The sequence below is a fragment of the Sinocyclocheilus anshuiensis genome, unplaced genomic scaffold (genome assembly GCF_001515605.1).
Source record: "Sinocyclocheilus anshuiensis isolate Anshui unplaced genomic scaffold, SAMN03320099.WGS_v1.1 scaffold274, whole genome shotgun sequence".
NCBI classification, from domain to species: domain Eukaryota; kingdom Metazoa; phylum Chordata; class Actinopteri; order Cypriniformes; family Cyprinidae; genus Sinocyclocheilus; species Sinocyclocheilus anshuiensis.
In genome coordinates, this window is record NW_015547698.1 from 117,114 (window position 1) to 138,167 (window position 21,054).

Sequence of the window (21,054 nt, forward strand, 5' to 3'; positions counted from 1 at the left end):
TTGAGGATGTGGTGTGATGTTTTGCGAATGTGTCGCTGTTGCGTAGATCACTTCTGTCCTGCTGTCTGTTGTTGGTTCAGGAGACTTAATATTGACATAATAATCCCAGTCTGTATCCATCACCGGATTGGTCGAGTGGGTGTGACGGGGATTTGAATCAGGCTTCTGATTGGTTACTGTGGCATAAACAGTAGAGACTTGTGGGCGGGTGTTGAGGTGTGATGCAGGCGTCTGATTGGATGAAGATGCTGCAGCGATGACATCAGAGGGTCCAGGGTCACTGTTTGCAATCTCATCCATGTGGACACTCTGAAAAACAACATAGACATCAAAAATGTAATCATTTATATAGATAATACTGAATGTTCATCAATGAACAATCATTTCTGAACCTCTACAGGTAAAGATTTGATCAAACACCTCCGTGTTGTGCTGCACATTTTGCTGAAATAAAGCTGAATGGAGCATGAAAAGAGAGAGAAGACAAAGTCAAATCAAAGCAAATACTAAAAAAGGACTTTGTAATCACACATAAACGGTTACCTGTCCCAGATTTCCTTTTCCTCTTTTTCAGGATGAGGAACGTTCCAGAACACAGAACCAGAACCAGCAGAACCGAACCCAGACCGCCGGCGACAGAAGCCAGATCTGTATTATATAATATTGGAAATGTATCATTATATCGTGTAACCAAAGTGAAACCGCAACGGTAAACCTCGACTCTTCAGAGGAAAGCGCTTCTGTCTACGGCTGATGTGAAAGCAGGGTAACCACATGAAATCTAAAGTGTGCTTCACTTTGATCATGTTCATCGTGGGCCACAAGAGTTCAAATGTGTCTCTACAAATGTTCAAACCAATTGCTAAATTGGCAAGAGGCGAACTGCAAGTTTGTTTAGCTTGCAGCAGACGCGAGCAGTGAAAACACGGAATGGAGTTTAATTTATATTAAATGAAATTCAATTCAAGTTTATTTGTATAGCGCTTTTCACGATACAAATAGTTGCAAAGCAACTTTACAGCGAATTAAGTTTCTACAATATTCAATATCCATATATACAATATATGGACTCTGGAGCTAAGCGGAATGGATTTGAGGAAGCAGCAGTGTGGAAGTCAAGGCTGTAGCTAAATCGCAGAATGGAGTTTAATTTATTTGGGCATTCATCAAGTGGAATGGGTTTGACTTATGGCGCTCTGAAAAGTGGACAAACATATGTGCTCAATTAGAGACGGTGAAAGTGAGTGGGTCCAGTATCATTGGTCTTAAGAAATGGTCTTGACCCACATACAATGGTTCGACGCCCATGTTCTATGTAATCAGTGAGGGCCCCGGTGCATCATGGGTAGTGTAGTCTATGTGCTTACTAGTGTTTGGCTGATCGAGTTAAACTGTAGTATTTCCTGTTCTTGTTGTTTCGCACTCTTTTTGATGAGTCAATGACACCAAGAGAAAAACACCAGTGAAATGTGTGTGCTGCTCACGCGGTAAGAACATGAACAAATACAAACGAAGCACTACATGTACACACACAAACCCCTCCTATAATTTTGTGAATATGAACATTTTCAATTTATAATTTCTATTGAAGACACGTTCTTATCCAAAGCAAATTAAAGCAGATTATAACAACAAGGGGACTGAACCTACAGTCTTCAACACAGATGTAGATCTCAGTACAGTAAGACATTGACATTTAATCTAAAAGCAATCATCTAATAAATGTATTCAAGTACATCTAGAAGCACGATATTCAAATATTCAATAACTAAGAGTCATATAGAGTGACAGACAGATGAACTGACTTGTTGATGTGTGCTGATCTGTGATGCTGGTAGATTGTGGATTTGGTTCTGTTTTGCTGAAAAATGATGGTGTGGTTGAAAAAGGACTGATAGTTGAAACCTCAGTGGTCTTATTAACTGATGGATGACAGGAAAGATCAACTTAAAGTCATTTATTCAGATGAATTCACACTGATTTTCATTTAAAATTCATATAATCTTTCATGAAATCTCTGACTTGATGTATTTTATACTAAACACACTAAAGTCTAAACACACAATCAACTCAACAGTACAATATGAGTTAACTTACAAGATTTAATGACTTGGTCACTCGCATTTTTTATTACCATCTAATACAATTAATCGCTTACCCTGTTTAACTAGCAACAAAATCTCTGAATAGACATCAGGTAAAGTCCTCTCCACAGCACACCAGTATTGTCCTGCATCCTCAGTTCTCAGATCAGTGATGGTGACGGTGAAAACTCTGGCCGTCATGTCATCACTCAGAGAGAATCTCTGGTCTTTAGCTGGAGATCCTGATTTAACCATGATGACTTTATTTCCAAATTTACACTCGCCTTTACAAAAATACTTTGGATTTGATTCATATCCAGATTCATATGGGCATCTGATGTTTGCTCTCCCTCCTCTGTGTCCTGTGACTACATGAGCACCTGCAACAACTGAAAACAGAAATATCATTATACAGAGCTGTTATGTGTGAGCAAGAGATATTATCAGACCAAAACAATAATTTACAAGTATCATCCATTTGAGACTGAAGGTCATGTAATAACAGAGTAAAAACAAGGGAACAAGTCAAACTCTGCACAAAAGCCCTGAGTCTTAAACTCACCTGTACAGATGCTGGAACAGACGAGCAGAACGACACACATGCTGAACATTTTACTTAAATAAGAGTCCAAATTCTGTGTGACAACCGTTACAGTCTTTCTCTTTTGCTCTGAGAGAAAAAAATGCAGCACCATAATTTCCTTCCCCTTTCTGTCTCTCTTACCTCATCCAGCTCTACATGACATGTTCACAGAGACACCGGTGTTGTGTAATAGGCCCTATTCGGTTCCTGTGAAAAACTGTTCCCGTGGATGGAGTTTACGTGAATAGTCATTAGTTCCTCGGTTGTGGGCGTGTCCTTGAAACAAAGCGCAAACGAATGGAACTGAAAATATTAGTGCACACTCCTCAAATCGCTACTTGTTTAATGGATTATTTTGAACAGGTAATGAAGTGTCAATGTTACGCATTAATTAGCATTAACTGCAACAGTGCCAAAACAATGCAGTTGGTGTAATATGATAAATCGTCTGTAAGCTGTTTTGCTTGATTGATTACAGGCACACAGCAAAACAATCAATAAACTAATAACCTATCTTACCTAATATAGTTTTTACTCTTTAGTGTGTTTAGCTTTTTATATATTTTATTTGTGGGGCTTTATTTTTAATAGCTTGCTTTGATTAGCCTACTTAGTTGTCATTGGGGAATAGTACAGTTTGTATACAACTATGCCTGAAACAAACCACTACAAATGTATCTGTGACCTAATAAAATTGGTGTGAGCATCTTGTGTCATTCTTTCTTTAATCTTTTTTTTTTTTTTCAGTATATCTTTTTTTAATTATTCTGAATATCAGGTACACTTATAATTAAGGTCACACTAAATGCACATTTATTTATGTTACATATTTTCTCCTATTACTATTATTATTATTATTATATTTTAAGGTTTGTTTTTTTGTTTGTTTTTTTTACATCAAAATATTTCCACATAAGCCTGATTGCGAATCACCAATCTCCAAGTACTAATAGATTATAATATATTAATGGTAGAAATCCACCCAAAATGACAATTCTGTCATCATTTACTCACTCATTTGAAACCAGTAGGATACCAACCTGTAGAGGGCGTGATTTAGCACAGCTCTCCAAACAGCATGCTTAGGGTAAACACAATACTAATTTACACTTGGCTTCCCAGTGGGCTTTTGATGTTGAAAAGACATCAAAACTGACGTAAAAAAAAACTGGTCAAATATGCAAATCAAACTGACGTCAAAAACTTGACATGACATTGATTTAATGTAAATTGAATGTCAGACATATTGGACTACATACCCTGACAGCACACATACATCACAGAGACGTCTATTTGAGGTCTGCAAGATGTATTTTTTAGAGTGTTTGCTCATCTGCAATACGTCTATAGGACGTTTCTTATCAGATGTCAAACAGACGTTTAGAAGATGTCTTTAAGATGTTTATGATTTAGAGTGTATGTAAAACTGACATCTTAAAGACGTCTATCAGATGTTTGTGCACAGCAGATGCTTTCCAGATGAAGCGATCTTTAACAGACATCTTGCAGACGTACCTGTGCTATCTAGGTATACATTAAACTAATTTCACTGTGGATTAACTTCCTATTTTCACCCAATCACCACTGGAAGAAAATTCCGTCCAAACTGAATTTAAAATGATGTTACAGCATCTTGATCAAGTCTTGACTAATATTTGACGTCAAATTGATATCAAGGTGCCCGCCGGGTTTATTGAACTGTAGATGAGGTGTACTGATTACAAAGAATACTTCAGTTCACATTCTTTTTTTTTTTTTGTAACTTTTCTTGTTAGTAACATTATGCAGTTTACAAAATACTCAGAGAAGTGTGTCAAAATATTGATTCATTAAAAATATGCAGCTTGTACCATTTTTTTTTTCTTTTTTTTTCACGTCTTGTGTGGAAGAAGTTTTGACAGTCTTTTTTATTTATGATTGATCGTTGAATATATCGGGCCTTCGTTTGTCTTGATGTTTTGCGGATGTGTCGCTGTTGCGTAGATCAGTTCTATTCTGCTGTCTGTTGTTGGTTCAGGAGACTTAATATTGGCATAATAATCACAGTCTGTATCCGTCACCTGATTGGTCGAGTGGGTGTGACGGGGATTTGAATCAGGCTTCTGATTGGTTACTGTGGCATAAACAGTAGAGACTTGTGGGCGGGTGTTGAGATGTGATGCAGGCGTCTGATTGGACGAAGATGCTGCAGCAACAACATCACTGTTTAGGATCTCCTCATACATACGGTCAGCCTAAAAACAACATACACAAGAATATTTACTCGTTTGATGGTGGTATTCACTGCTCATTAATAAACAGCAATGTAACGTATTTCTGAACCTCTACAGGTAAAGATTTGATCACCCACCTCCGTGTTGTGTGGCACATTTTGCTGAAATAAAGCTGAATGGAGCATGACAAGAAAGAAAAGACAAAGTCAAATCAAAGCAAATACTAAAAAAGGACTTTATAATCACACATAAACTGTTACCTGTCCCAGATTTCCTTTTCCTCTTTTTCAGGATGAGGAACGTTCCAGAACACAGAACCAGAACCAGCAGAACCGAACCCAGACCGCCGGCGACAGAAGCCAGATCTGTATTATATAATATTGGAAATGTATCATTATATCGTGTAACCAAAGTGAAACCGCAACGGTAAACCTCGACTCTTCAGAGGAAAGCGCTTCTGTCTACGGCTGATGTGAAAGCAGGGTAACCACATGAAATCTAAAGTGTGCTTCACTTTGATCATGTTCATCGTGAGCCACAAGAGTTCAAATGTGTCTCTACAAATGTTCAAAGCAATCGCTTTTCTCCAATATATATTACATAATCAAATAGGGGACAGTTGCATTGTGGGTAGTGTAGTTTGTGTGCTTACTAGCGTTTGGCTGATCGAGTTGAACTGCAGTATTTCCTGTCATTGATTTTGTCGTTTCACTTTGTGTCTGAGGAGTCACTGGCAGAGAGAAAAAAAAAGTGAAATGTGAACGTGCTGCTCACAATTAAAAATGAACTGATACTTTGGATAAAAGTGTCTGTCAGATGCATGAATGCAAATGTTAAGACATCATGGAAAACCCATGTAAATAAATGCTGCGCTCATGTTGAAATTATTTAATTACGAAATTATTTTACTCTGAGCCCTTCACATGCAGTCTCATAAGCTGTAGAACCAAGAAATGGCTGCAGGAAGCACTGGTTGTAATAAAATGACATATCAAACATTCAGTTATTTGACATTTGAGGCCACCTGCCATATTGGTTTATTTTTTATAGATGTTGAGGTGTTGATGAAACTTCTAAAGTTTGTGCAAGTTTGAGACATGAACTGTCTAGTCAGAACTAGTTGAAAAATATTAATTACGGTAATTGCACTACTATCATGAATGCAGCATTACAATGTGTACTGAGGCTCAGGAGAATCAGGCTAACTATTAATGCTTTGATTGAAATTATGACTTAAATTGTGTATGTAAACACAGTGACTTCACATTAGCAGTAGTTTTACAAGAATGCATGTGCGTAAAGGTGTCTGAGGCTGAAGTCAGTGATTGTGTGTGTTCAGGAACCTGTGCCGGTGTGGTCAGTGTTGGTGTTTGTATACGGGCGAATAGCGCTGGTTGATATCTGGACCGGTCTTGTTTTCTGTGGAGCTGAGAAACAAGCTCACATTGTTTAAATCAAACATATACATTAATAAAACAACTATTAAATACAGCATGAAAACTAAGCATAGTGGATGAAACAGACTGTCGTTCAGTACTGAATATCATTCACCTCTGATCACATCCAGCTGGATTTGTTTATAGTATTCTCGTCCAGCTCTACAGCCGTACGGTCCAGCATCTGCCATCCTCAGGTTTCTGATGGTCACTGTAAATATTCTCATCTGATGATCATCACGCAGTGAGAATCTGCCATCAAACACGGATGACTCTCCTCCATCAGATGTTAGTATAATATTATTATCTTTGTAAATTCCTTTCTGGAAGTATTTGTAGGATTTTTCATATCCTTTAGCATAAGGACACTTAATGGTCGCTTGTTCTCCTTCTGTTCCTTTCACTGTAATGTCCACACACACTGAACTGCTCACTGCGTGCACACACACACACACACACACACACACACACACACACACACACACACACATCAGCACACTGCTTTACTCATATTCACTGCCAAAATAAGCCATATTTATAGAAAATAAACACCTGTACTATCTTTGAGCACTTACCCATCAGCAGAAATACATAATCTGTCAGTAGAAACTTCATTTCTTCATGGGTTGAGTTCAGAAAATCAGCACGATATTCTCAGCAGTTCCTCAAATGACTTTCTTAGACTCAAATCTCCAGTAATGCTGCTAATGCTGCTCTCCTCTATTGGTGTAGAGTAAAACATTAAGTTTGTTGCTCATCTCACGTGATGAGAGTAAAACACTAGCGCTGACGGACTGTGTGTCTGTGTTTCCATGTGATGTTGAGGCGTTACGTATATAATTGAGCTTCACTGTTTATATTATATTTTATATTTACCTTATTTATATTTCAAAACATGTTAACTACATGTCAAATATTTCAAAGAAAATAATCCTTGCCATAATCACAGGAAATAATGTTAATGATCAAAATTAGTTCTATCATCACAGAAATACTTTCAGCTCATTATTCGCATAAAAAAAACAAAAAAACAAGCGTTGAGGCGAATGACAAATGCTTGCTGGTTATTTTCTGTGGTAATTGGCAGCACAGCAAAGATGCTGTAGTTTACAAAGACTGTAAATAATCCAGAGTATTGCTTGAACATTAAAGTCACACTTTCTGCATCATATCAGCCCTGGGAGAAGAGTTGCATTGTGGGAAGTGTAGGCTGTGTTTAGCTGAAGCCTCACAGCTCTTCCTGTGGCTGTGGTTGAACTTCCTGTTTGGTAAGTAACTGCTGCGGACATCTGATGTTTAACTGAAGCAAAAAGGCCTTAGTAATATTTTCATAAAGCTAACCATTATTATTAGCATCGCAATGGCAGCTGCTTTAGGAGCCTCCATTAAATGTTGCTTGCAAGGATTTATCAGACTATACAGCTACTCTTGAATGGTCATCAATGGAGAAAGATGCTCAGTGTTACATTAAGTTTAAGTCATGTGAGATAAATATAGTGCAGTGAGATGTGCAGAGGTGTGTGTCAGGAGAAGACGCCTGGAGTAAATAACAGTGCATATTAAAGAAATATGAAAGGGCAGAATATGATCTGACCTGTTGAGGAGATGATCTTTCAAATGATCTGTGATTGTAATGATGCTGGATGGTGAATTCATGGCTGATGTGCTCAAATAGGGTGGCGTGCTTGAAAATGAGCTGATAGTTTGATCTGAAAGCAAATACAGACTGAGCTGTTATACTGACACAGTAATGCATATAATAATGGATTTATGACAAGAGACACTGGAAATGTAATATTACATATCTGGTACCTGGATGGAGGGAGGATGTTGAGATCTGGACTGGTCTTGTTTTCTGTGGTGCTGAGAAAAAACTTTCAAATAAAATAAATATATTTATAAAACAATCATTAACTACAGCATTAAAATTAACATAGTGGATGAAACAGACTGTTGTTCAGTACTGAATATCATTCACCTCTGATCAGGGCCGTGCACAGACATTTTGAGGGGCAGTGGCCCAAACCAAAAAAGGGGCACTAGGGGGGTGGATGCTTGTTAATACAAATGATCCAGTTGTTACAAATATACAATTAAAAGAAAAGACAGCACACTCTGTAATAATTTCAGCCTGCTTCTGCCTCATCTTCAATGGAAGTAGGGGAGAGTGGGGTAAGTTGAGCCAGTGGGTAAGTGGACCCACCCCCCGTTTCTTGGCAACTGTACACTTTTACTGTCATGTGACCATGTTTTTTGGAACCACCCATCATTTCTGCCACACTGTGAAAAGGAGAAACACATGGGGGGAACGGAAGGCACCCATTTACTTTAAAAACTGATTTTTGCTTGTTAAAGTAAAATTTTAGCATAACAGATGTAATGGTTGTTACATCAAAGCAAATTTATCCAGGTCTAAAAATATTTATGATACATATAGGTGATTTAGCAACATATAAAACAATGCAAATCATTTAGCTAAATATTAGCCTGAATTGGTAAGCAACAGTAGCTATTTGTTTTCCAAAATGGCAGCTATGGGGCAAAGTGAGCCAAATGCTGTGGGGTAAACATTTCTGCCAGACTGTGAAAAGGAGAAACACATGGGGGGAACGGAAGGCACCCATTTACTTTAAAAACTGATTTTTGCTTGTTAAAGTAAAATTTTAGCATAACAGATGTAATGGTTGTTACATCAAAGCAAATTTATCCAGGTCTAAAAATATTTATGATACATATAGGTGATTTAGCAACATATAAAACAATGCAAATCATTTAGCTAAATATTAGCCTGAATTGGTAAGCAACAGTAGCTATTTGTTTTCCAAAATGGCAGCTATGGGGCAAAGTGAGCCAAATGCTGTGGGGTAAATTGAGTCAGCATTTTAACTAACCCCACCATAAGGCACTTAAGTTAAATCTCTGAATTATAAACTGGTATTTTAATGTGATATATTACTGGTTTGGTTGATCATATATACATATGTTGTAGTATATTTGATAGGGACAGTGTACAAGTGCACCAAATCCTTCTCTGATAAGAATCAGAAAATGCTTTTCTTCGCATTATAATCAGATATATCTTTCCACCTGTAGTCCCTAATGTCCTCTGTTTAGTCTGTTTTTAGGAAGGCTACAACTTTAGTGGTCAACATATTGTTTCAGAAATGCAAACAATTAAATATTTAAATGTAATCTTCATTTGGTTGGTTTTATGTTGTTAAAGTTAACTTCATGAAAATAAATATCACTGTTTGTAAAAGGAAATTATTAAATTCGTTTTTTAATTATTACTTATTTCACATGGGTTTGAATCAGATTTGGTCAGATGGTCATTTTACATCCAGATGGTGCATCTTACCACCTGACTCGACTCGGGTCAACTTACCCCTAACCCAGGGCAAACTGAGCCATGGGAACACTTTTATTATAAGAAGCCATATTTTTAGAACCCTTTGTCATAGATACATTCTGATAATTTAAAATGATAGGAATACTTTCATTAGGATAGGCTAGGATAGGTACTTTCATTGTACTTCTGCATCATTTCAACTTATCTTGAGGACCACATAAGTAAAAAATGACCAATCTTACCCCACTCTCCCCTATAAGTATTAGACATTTAATTTAATATTTTACAGCATAAATCTATATTATATATGAATAAACAACTCATTTAGAATTTTTTTTATTATTTTTTAACCATTTATAGGCCTACTATTAATATGGTTTTAATAAAATATGATGTGTCATAGATTACTAGTGTCAAGACAAGTGATTATGATGGGAAATATACTTAATTACAAACATTTAAGTGTGACAAACTGCTAAATATTCTACATGATGATTTAGCTGCTGGCTTGCTGGAGCTTTGTATTTATGTTACAACGTTGAACTGCCTTTAGCATCCTCCCTTCGCTCTTTCTCTCTCTGTCTCTGTCTTCTTTTTTGCGAAGGCATTTATTTATTTATTTTTTTGTCTACAAAGTGTGCCAACAACAGCAAATTTTGTGTTATTTATATTAGATCTGATCGGGTACAATAATTTGATTAGACATTCTAATTCTAAGACCGTGGATATTTTGTTGTTATCACTTTTAAAAGACTGAGAGCAAATTATCGACAGAAATACAAAAACAAACTACCAAATTACTAATTCAGCGAATCATCCACTGACTATAATGTGGATTGTAATGCATCTACCTGTTAATGCAACGACATTGGGAACTGTGGTCTCCACTCCAGAGAGCGGGCACAGATTGAGAATGATGCTGTGGAGCGGGCGGGAAAACATGGAGTGGATTAGCGGAATCAGCGGATCTTTAGCGGAGCGGGAACAGACCGCTTTGAGCAGGGGTGATGGGGGGATTGGTGAGAGGGGCAACTCAGCCGATGAGGGCAAAGGGGCAGTGGCTCTAGCCACAGGGCCACCCCCCTGTGCACGGACCTGCCTCTGATCATATTCAGCTGGATGTGTTTATAGTCTTCCCGTCCAGCTCTACAGCCGTACGGTCCAGCATCTGCCATCCTCAGGTTTCTGTTGATGTTCTGTTGATGTTCTGTTTTTCCTGGACATGTACTCTTTTCGGACCTAAAAAAATGTGTCCAGCTGGGATTTCTAAATTTCCCAAAATGTCCGGGATATGGCTCTTGCTTTCTACCGTCGCCATTCATCGTGTGTTATTGTATTAAAGCCCTGCGAGGGACTGTTTTCTTAATCCTGCTCCCACTGAATTTCTGACCATTATCGCCCGCTTCCGTGATTCTTGTGTCCAGTCCCGCAAACATTCTAACATTACATATAATTTTCGTGCATCAGGGAGCCGCTATCAGTTTGCGGAGCATTGAAATCTCTTTTGAATGAGCGCTCGCTGTTCACTTTCACTTTCGATTTAGCAATCACGCGCGCTCTGTGTAAAGAAAGATCAGAAATTTGTCAATGAGCTCAAGATCTGCTGATCAGCAAATCCTCCAGCATGGTCTTGTCAGGTCAGCCATCTCTCCTCTCAACCCGTGATCAGTGAAATCTGACTCCTGCAGCTCGTGCTGGATGGTGACCGCGATTTCACCAAGTACAGCATGTTCCTGGATCAACATCCTTGTGTCTATCAATCAGATCAACATCCAATCAACCAATCAGAATTGAGGGATACATTTTCTAGAAAAGTCAGTTTTAGGCTTACAATCAGGGTTAAATGCTTCTACACCCTTGTTATTCACCTATCATTTCCCTCTGATTTTAGGAATAAATTAAGGGTAGGGATTGAGTTAGGTCTATGTTTTTGGACAGTAATGTCAATCCAGGATCAACAAAAGATGTTGATCCAGGAACATGTCTTACTTGGCAAAATCACGGCGACCCTTTTTGGAATGTAGGGTTGTCAAGTCCACTTTTTTTTTCCTGATGGAATTGGGCTACTTTTAATCTGTTGCCATGGGTTGATTTTCCCCCATGGGTTAAAGGTTTGAAATATTGCATACATTACATTTGACTTGTATTGAATGCTTGTATTGAAACATTTTGCATTCTACCTATGATAAAACTGTGCTTTTAAGTTTTGTTAAGGAGGGCCACTGGAAGCTTTTTAGCTGTGTTTATGATCAATATGAACAACAGTGACTATAAAATGTGTGTTTTAGGAATGAAAATGACATATTTTGAGTTTTGATATTTGAGATATGGTCATTGCACTACTCTGGGCACTACTTTAACCACCAACCAATCACACCCCAGCTCCCCACCCCCCGCCCCCACTGTCCTCTTTTTGGAAAACTAAAATATGATCACCCTATGTAATGTATATTGTGTCTATATATTTGAAACATTTGAATGGACTGATAAAGGTAGCTGTGAAGTATTTTTGTTGAAGCACAATGTCGTTTTGACCAGAATAATGTACCAAATCTAACTCATATAAATATTACTGTAGTATAGAAAAATACTATGCGTACATTTTTCTGTGAAGTCGAACTCTGCGACGCCAAACAACTTCCATGTGCAAAGGATCATGGGGGCCTGAAGTCTCCATCAGTTGTACCCAACGAAATCCTTTATTCCGAAGGGCCCTTTGAAGTGGCACACTCCGAAGTGCTCTTCAGAGGGCGATATTTCCCGTTTGAAACACACCGTCTGCCTGAAATTCAATGACGTCAAGGCTGTAATGTGGTTATTAAGGCACACGTGATCCAAGTTGACCGTAACACTTTCTCCAATAGTAAGTAATGCAGACCCTTAACCATTTCTCCTGTGTTTTCCTCCTCCTCTATCTTGCTTTCAGAACAAGAACCACCTGAAGACTCCCTGTAATGAGACGTCACTATCGCAATGAGTCTCAGATCACTGGGTTTTGCAAGTCTTTCCCTGTTCTTTGTGTCTTTGTGAAAGTGAAGTTCAAATTCCCAAGTATGATTACATCACATTTTGTAGTTGTAACCTATAGCTATATTTAGATTGCTCCTGCTGACTATATCCAGCCACTAACAAAGACTTCAGATGACCCAACACCTGTGAAGAGATGACACCAACCATTGAGAGGATTTCGGATGATGCCAACTCTGAATAAACATACAAAACAATGCACAATTTTTGGTAAAGCTGCTTTGAAACTTTGTGTATAGTAAAAAGTGCTATACAAATAAATGTGAATTAACGTCATTTAATATCGTCAGTAGGGAAACCATACATTCACACTATCTGTGAGTGATTGATGCATTCCCATGCAGCACAGCAAACCATGGTGGAGACTATACAAGGACAACATGCTTTTGTATTATACATGTATAAATCCATTGCTGTAAATAAGTGCAGAACAAAAGTCAACATACACACAATATATGATTAAACACGTAAAAACAAAGGGGGTGCACAGGAATCGAAAACATTAAACAAGATTCATTTTCACTTAATTTAATCTTAAAATTCACTTATTTTGAATGAATTTAAGACAACACACTAAACATTGTGTCATTAAGATTAATTAGGCCACATTAATACGTGATTACACTTGAATAACACAAGTTTAAGCACACAAGACATATATATATATTTCAAAACTATAGCAAACATGGTCTTTAACCAAGGTAACTTTAGCCTAAAACATGTTAATAAGGCAGGTAACAATAGTTGACCACATTAATCCTCAAATATTAGCAGATTTTATCTTGTAAAAACAACACTGATATAACTACATATACATGTTGATATATTTTATAAATATTGTAAATAAATGCATTTATTCCCTGTTGAAAAAATAACAGCATATGCTGGTTAGGTATGTTTTGAAGCATGGCTGCTGGTTTAAGATGGTCATAAGCTCGTCATGTGCTACTCCTGAGCAGGAGCTAGTTGCTTAGGATCAGTTTAGGACCAGCACATGACCAGCTTAAACCAGCTCAACCCAGCAGCCATGCTTCAAAACATACCTAACCAGCATATGCTGTTTTTTTTCAACAGGGTTGTCTACTAATGACAAAAAATTGCAGTTCTGTCTCTGTAACTCAATATATCAATTGCCTTCCATGAACTTCCTGGAACTATTTGAAGTCTACCTGAATCACGTGACGATCAAGCGTTTCAAACTTCCATTGGCTCGACTGACCAATCACAGGAGCAGAGACATTTGACACTTGATCCCCGCCTCCAAAGTCTCAAAAGTCACCTTGAGGAGTGAGCAGGGTTTGAGAGGGTGTAGAGGGGGTCAAGCGAGGAGCGCTGTTCTCACAAGAGCATGTTTTTGCACGCAGATAATGTTCTGTGCGCTCGCAGTGCAGAAATGCTCCATTGTGCGCTACTTTTGAAACTTTTAAAATGCCATACATTTTCTCCTGCTGCAGTATTGCTAGGAGTGGGGACTTGAAAATGCGGAGTGGAGCTGCAGCGGCCGATTACAGGGCAATTTGAATGTCTGTCGCTCCGTTCCGCCAATTTACATCGATCCAGTCTGGCTTTCGGTCTGTCGGTTATTTACTCATAAAGTGGCATCTGTTTTTCATTGTCAGAGAAGAAATACGAACTAACCTCAAGAAAAGTAAGTTAAGAACTTGTTTATTGAAATGTTGTTCTTCAGAACAACAACAACATTGCGAGTTTAATACGGTGTAGTATAATAGCCTAAGCATTATAATAATCTGACTTGATAATTTGTGTTTTTCTCTTGAAATCGTTTAATAGGCTATTAATGCTGTTCAGTTTTTGTTAAACTGTAAAATTGCACAACTAGGCGCCTTTCATGGGAAATCTGAACTATACTGATACATAAGATTAAATATTTTAAAAATCTAAATGCAGCAGGCATGATACATTGTATAAAGCGTAAAGGGAAAAACACATAAGGGATTACACCCTTTTATCAATTAATTAACTCTGTACTTCCATTTTCACACGACTATCTATAAAATTATCCACAAATTATATCAGTCAAACACACTTGTCAATCATTCAGGTCTCCGCCCACAAATTAATATGTGAAAAGGCTGTAAAAAGTTTGCTGTGAGTCCAAAACACTACATCCTCTTCTTTTTAAGCGGAGTTCGAAAAAGACAGACAGAAAGAAAGAAAGAGAAAACATTAATAATGATATATTTAATACAGGCATCAAGAACATTAGTCATCAGGAAAGGTTAATAGGTTGTGTATTTTTCATTATCTAGTGCAGGGGTTCTCAACTCTGGCCTTCGAGATCCACTTTCCTGCAGAGTTCAGCTCCAACTTAACCTTGACCAAACCCACTGCCAGTACCTTTCTAGTGATCCTGCAGAGCTCGATGAGCTTGTTCAGGTGTGTTTGATTAGGATTGGAGTGAAACTCTGCAGGAAAGTGGACCTCGAGAGCCAGAGTTGAGAACCCTGATCTAGTATGTGTTCTTATTACTGGAATATTTTCATAAACAGAAAAGTTCAGTTCAGGTTTACAAACATCAGGGCCACATTGAGCAACCTTTATGAATGAAGAGACAAAATAAAATCAGAACTGTGTTATATAAATTTCCGTACACTTAGTCATAAGACATTTGCTATTTTCACAATGAGATTGAAGAGGGTTTACAGTAATTTCCTTTGGCTACAGGTGAAGAGAGTTTAGTCTTTTGTAGGAAAACCTCAGCTAAAACACCTACCATTTTGTTTGCATACACAGGTTCATTCAATTCAACATTGCAAGCTTTGTGCCGGTCATGATGAGGACTGGAATGATTGACCTTTGCCATTAAAAAAATAATAGAGAGAGAATAAACAATGTCTGTAATCATCTCAATAGATAAAGCCACAAATTCAGACTTTCAGTCTTTGAGTTCAATTACTGATCAGTAAATTAATAATAATTAAATTAATATCCTCACCAATGCTTTATTTCTCTTTTTCATCCACCTGCATTCCCTTTAAAGACAATTACAGCGAATCACAACTTATTTGATGTTAGTTTAGACGTGTGATCAGTATCACACACACACACACACACACACACACACAAACTTACCAATCAGCAATATCGTTATGATAACTGCAACTCCACAAACCACTCCAACGGATATGTACAAAATCACCAGACGTCCTACAACAGAGACAAAAGAGTAAAACATCTGAACAGATTCACTTCAGAAAGAGTAATATAAATATGAGCTGCACCTTTAACAATGACAGTAACAGCGTCTGATCTCTGAGATCCATGTTGATTATGAGCCTCACAGTAGAAGCGTCCACTCTGTAGTGCACTGAAACTCTGTCCAGATCCAACAGCTGAGCTTTGATTCTCCTTAAACCAGCTGAAGTTCAGAGCAGGAGGGTTTGAATCACTGCTGCAGCTCAGAATCACTGAATCGCCCTCCACTATTTCAGCAGATCCAGTTATGGACACTAAGACATTCTTTGGAGGATCTAAAACAGACAAAAATCAGGAGTATAGTTACCAATATTGTAGTGGACAGCACATTTCAGGGACCAGTTTATGGCCAGGCCCCTATCTGACCACAATAGTGGACAAAGGTTTGCTACATTTTGATTGGATCTCGGTGGACTAACATAAGCAAACTGTCCAACGCCATCAGATAAAGATGCTTGGACAACAGCCAGACACCTCTTAGAGGGCAAGAAGAAGACCTTTGGTACAAAGCCCGGGAAGGACAGGACTTCTCATTGGTCAAAATGCAGTTTCTGCTCTACACCCACCAACAGACTGATTCCTAAGGTTCTGGTCTGTGAACGCCATACAAATTCCTTAGGACCTCCAGATGCAACAGCATTGGGTGAAACAAAGAGAGATCCATCCAAATCCATTCATAACTATGTTTTCAAATATTACACTGCTGCACACGACAACACAACCATTCTCAGTGGCAGCGATGTGTAGTGTGACATCTTACACAAACTCAGCTGTTAATGGACAAGTGAATGCATGCATGACAGTTCAATCTTTTAACATCATGCTTTGGACTTGCGTTCGTAAAATTGCTATATGTATTCTGGTTGTTGTTTGGTAAGTGAATAATGCATCGGTAGAACTTTAGTGACACTTTTCTAAATGTGTGTTTGGACTATGCAAATAAGTTCCACAGGCGGAAAGAAGGGTGGGCCACACAGTGTACCCCTGCTGTGATGGCCAATCACAGCATGTAAATTGAGAAGAGCCAAATTGCAATCTCCTCCTCATCGGAAAGGGATAAAGGTACCCTTTTAAAAGACACTCCTGATTCTGAGTCTCAGTCCTGTTAAGGAAGGGACTGTAACAGATACACTTGTTCTGAGTCTCCAGCCTGTTACCGGGAAGGCAGCAACAGATACACTCGTTCTGAGTCTGAGTCCCGCAAGGGTGAGACAATAGCAGATACACTCGTTCTGAGTCTGAGTCCTGTAAGGGAAGAGACAGAAACAGATCATGTTTTGAGTCTTTCATCCAGCGAGACAACAACAGATGCAGCACGTCCTGAGTCTCCATCCCAGAGAGACAAAGTGGATCGACCAAGTTCTGAATCTCTAGCCCAGAGAGGCAGAAGACATACAGACATTTGCAACAAGGTTAAGGTCTGGCGAGCAAACCTTCACTCCAAGGTACTTTCGTCTGCGTGTTCCAGGACAAGGACCTTCTGCATCTACTCCAGGGCCATGTCTGCTTTCCAGATTTTAGGACCCTTTGGTGCGCCAGGAGATCAGCATCCTACAGTGCTTCGTGTTCAAGGCTGTTTAAATGGATTCCTGCTCCTTTCCCAGTTACCAGCACAATCAGTGGATGAAGTCGCCGCCACCGGACTGCTCACTCAGAAAGTAAATATCACTTATCCAAACCTCTTCCTGAGACTGTGGCATTGTTGTACATTATCAGTATATGTTTTTTTTTTATTTACATTAGATATTATATCGCTGATTGCAGTTGATAACAAATAAACTTTCACATATTTGTTTGATGCATAATAAGGTTCTTCACCTTATTTGTTTCAGAGTAGCAACAGTTTATCTTTCCAGATAACGTAGCTCTGACATAGCAACACCCAACTTAATCACTTGCATTTTATGCACTTTATTCCTTTTTCATTCATGGTATTCGTTTAGTAGTTGTGATTACTCTTGTCTATCTTTTGTTAATAAAATTTATTTTATTACACTTGTGTAATTCCTTGTGTTGATGATACAGAAAGAGGTTCTACAAGTTAGGTATCCCACCAATCTTTGTGATGTACTTATAACCACATCTTCAGTGACACATGATCCAAGAACCATAACGTCATCGGTGATGTCAGTACCCATCACTACACTATTTCGCCTCCCTACGTTGGCGAAAGCAACTTCACTACAATATAAACATTTTTTTTAAAAAGAACAAATTAATCTGTACTCACACGTGACACTGAGATGAGCAGCAGGAGAGATGTAACTGTGTCCATGTAGAGCACAGTTGTATCTGCCTGCATCCTCTCTTCTGACTGACTGCAGCAGGAGTTGATTGTTTCCGTCTCTTCTCTCAGTTAATGGCTGTGAGTTTCTGTACCAGATGAATGTTGCTCTGTCAGTCAGAGTGCAGCTGCTTTTACATGTCAGACTGACATTATGACCCTCTGTCACTCTCTCAGGAGCCTCCACCTGAAGATCTGAACACAACACACACATTATATCTAGTGCTGCTGTCATACACTGATTATTATTCAACATAATGCACAGAAGAAGAGCTCAGCCTCATGAAAGTCACCTGTCACAGTAAGAGTCACTTCTGGATAACCAAGCCATTTTCCATCAGGTTGATCAGTGATGAATCTAAAACAGTACTTGTGTTCGTCCTTCTGTGTCACATGACTCAGTCTGATGGTGCAGTTCTGCTGTTTGTCTCCCAGATACTGAAGCCTCTGACTGTATTCAGGATCCTTAGACAGATCTGGAGGCTCTTTATCCTTTACAGGGTTTCTGGTCCAGAACACTTTCATGATCTTATATCCAGCAGGTTATGTATAAGTGCAGCTCATTATCACTGATGAGTTCTTTAGTGCACAGATGTGTGAATGACTGTAACTCACACCCCAACCATTTTCACTGAAAACATCTGAAATGAGTTTAGTTTTATTATTTAAACAAATACTACAATTAATATCAATATTTGCCAAGTAAAACAACAAGATAATTTTGGTATTACATTAATAAGGAAATCACTGGACAGACATAACAAAGGACTTCATGCTGGTATTGCTCCAATAGTAGGAAAATATATTTTGTCTTTTATTAATATAATTAATGGAACTAAATTAACATGTTAAATACTCTTGAGCCATGAACAACATGCTGCACTATTATAGAATGACAGAAATGAAAGCACATACAAGCGTATCAAAACTCACTGTGAATCATGAGAAGAAAGATCAGAGGAAGAGGAGGAGCCATTCTGACTGACATCACCATAGCAACAACTACAACACAGCAATTCCTATAATCCAGTATGCTTGAGATTAAATTGTGAGATGGATATTTTACAAGAAAAAATACTTTTCATTCTTTCTACCTTAAATTTTCATGTTCTTTGTAATTATTTGTGAAATGTACAGCAATTTCTCAATGAAAACTGTTTAAAATGAAACCTTCACCATTTTTCAGTCTAGTAGCATTAAAAATCTATCTCTTCAGACAAAAAAACAAAAAAAAACCTTGATAAGAAATTGTTCATACCTCAGCGCAGGACACCTCATCAGCTGAAAGCAAATGACACATGAGAAATAAGGAAGGTTTACCAGCCTCATTTATAACCAGAGCTGCATCATTTCCTCCTCATTTCCTGTCTTTTTTTTTTTTTTTTTACCTCTAGCAATGTAAAACTCTAAAAACAAACAAACAAACAAAAAACATCCTGTTTATTTCCAAATTTATTTTGCAGATTTTCCTATATATCATAAGTACTTTCTTGTAAATGAATGGCAGGAATAAACACATGCATACTGCATGTAAGCTGGACTTTCATGACGCATACTAAACACACAAGTGAAAACGTACCCAAAGTCTTAAAATACAAATTATTCGAGGCTTAGTGTATCCCATCATGCATCGTTGTGGAAATAAATCGTGAGACTTTTTGCCGAGATCTCGTGAGAGGTCACGGAAACCTTTCCAATGTATGTGAAATATTAATAATAATTACATATTACATATAATTTGGTAGTAAAACAAAGAGTTGCATGTATTATTGGTGCAAATGAGTAGTGGTGATAATTATTTTGTACAACATTTGCAACTGCTTTTTATCACTAGAAACACCACAACATTAAATTGTGTCATCTGTTATAGGGACTACTGATTTAGAAGTTGATTTTAAAATGCAAAGTATTGAAAATAAAAATAAAGCTCTGTAAACACTTGCATTTTTACAACACTATAAGTGTGTCTCATCAGTTAATGAAATGTTCGACACACACTTGTGGTCTTCATGCTCACTTGAACACTTGGACCAAATACAAGAAATACGTCATAGAAGTAGTCAAGTGGTCAAGTGCAAAGACCGCAAGTGTGGGTATTTGGACAAGGCAATTGAAATGAACACTGCTCAGTATGCATACTACAGAGTGCTAAAAATAAGACTGAAGAAGCACTGCAGTTGATTAGATAATTAAGTGATTAATCGAGTACTGATTGAGCATTAGTGATGAACACCTGCTTAAGAAAAAAGAGACGAGCAGAAACACAACAAATACTAGCCTTGTCCAAATACCCACACTTGTGGTCTTTGCACTTGACCACTTACAGTTTTTCTCGATTGCTAAAACACTAAAACCCATTGGCTGAACAAAGTTCTCAGTTGCCTGAACTCATTTAGCTAATTGTGCAGTCTGTTGTCAATACCTTACACCATTTCACATGGTAAAACACAATTTGCAGATCTCACTTAGACTTTTCAGCAAAACTCTAAACACATTCTCATTCTCAAAACACATTCTGCACTCTAATGCACATGTCATCCATACTGGTAAACACAAGTGGCAACAATCAAATACAAATAGAGAACACATGTCATTGATAGAACACAACCACTCAAAATTGATTTAACCTGTTTCAAATTATGTGACACAACCAATATAAGCCAATTCAGAGAGCAAAGAGGTTGTTGAAGTTGGGAAGGAGAAAGTCTGAGAATGGATAGAAGAAACAATGTGAGAGGACGAGGACGAGTGCGTATGCGAGGTGGGCGACGAGGAGGAAGAGGAGGAGGAGGGCAAGAAAGAGGAAGAGGAGGAGGAAGAGGAGGAGGAGGGCAAGAAAGAGGAAGAGGAGGAGGAAGAGGA

The 21,054-nt window shown here is 38.1% G+C and overlaps 2 protein-coding genes across 3 annotated transcripts in view; both read right to left on the reverse strand.

Annotated features, from left to right (window-relative positions):
- LOC107703758 (CMRF35-like molecule 5) overlaps positions 1 to 2,738 on the reverse strand; it is a 7,699-nt gene extending 4,961 nt beyond the window's left edge. The window contains exons 1-6 of one of the 2 annotated variants that reach the window (XM_016506483.1): positions 2,647 to 2,738; positions 2,159 to 2,473; positions 1,806 to 1,922; positions 544 to 648; positions 421 to 455; positions 1 to 309 (exon numbers count right to left, since the gene is read on the reverse strand). The exon at positions 1 to 309 is cut by the window's left edge and continues 395 nt beyond it. In XM_016506483.1, coding sequence (XP_016361969.1) covers positions 1 to 309; positions 421 to 455; positions 544 to 648; positions 1,806 to 1,922; positions 2,159 to 2,473; positions 2,647 to 2,695 — 930 coding nt within the window. In that variant the 5' untranslated portion in view covers positions 2,696 to 2,738. The remainder of the gene's footprint in view (positions 310 to 420; positions 456 to 543; positions 649 to 1,805; positions 1,923 to 2,158; positions 2,474 to 2,646) is intronic. The other variant, XM_016506482.1, reaches the window with a different exon arrangement.
- A 1,704-nt stretch (positions 2,739 to 4,442) lies between these two features.
- The window catches only part of LOC107703761 (CMRF35-like molecule 1), a 20,806-nt gene continuing 4,194 nt past the window's right edge, over positions 4,443 to 21,054 (reverse strand). Inside the window, exons 3-7 of the mRNA XM_016506487.1 lie at positions 10,777 to 10,780; positions 7,928 to 7,997; positions 5,141 to 5,252; positions 5,018 to 5,052; positions 4,443 to 4,901 (exon numbers count right to left, since the gene is read on the reverse strand). Coding sequence (XP_016361973.1) covers positions 4,575 to 4,901; positions 5,018 to 5,052; positions 5,141 to 5,252; positions 7,928 to 7,997; positions 10,777 to 10,780 — 548 coding nt within the window. The 3' untranslated portion in view covers positions 4,443 to 4,574. The remainder of the gene's footprint in view (positions 4,902 to 5,017; positions 5,053 to 5,140; positions 5,253 to 7,927; positions 7,998 to 10,776; positions 10,781 to 21,054) is intronic.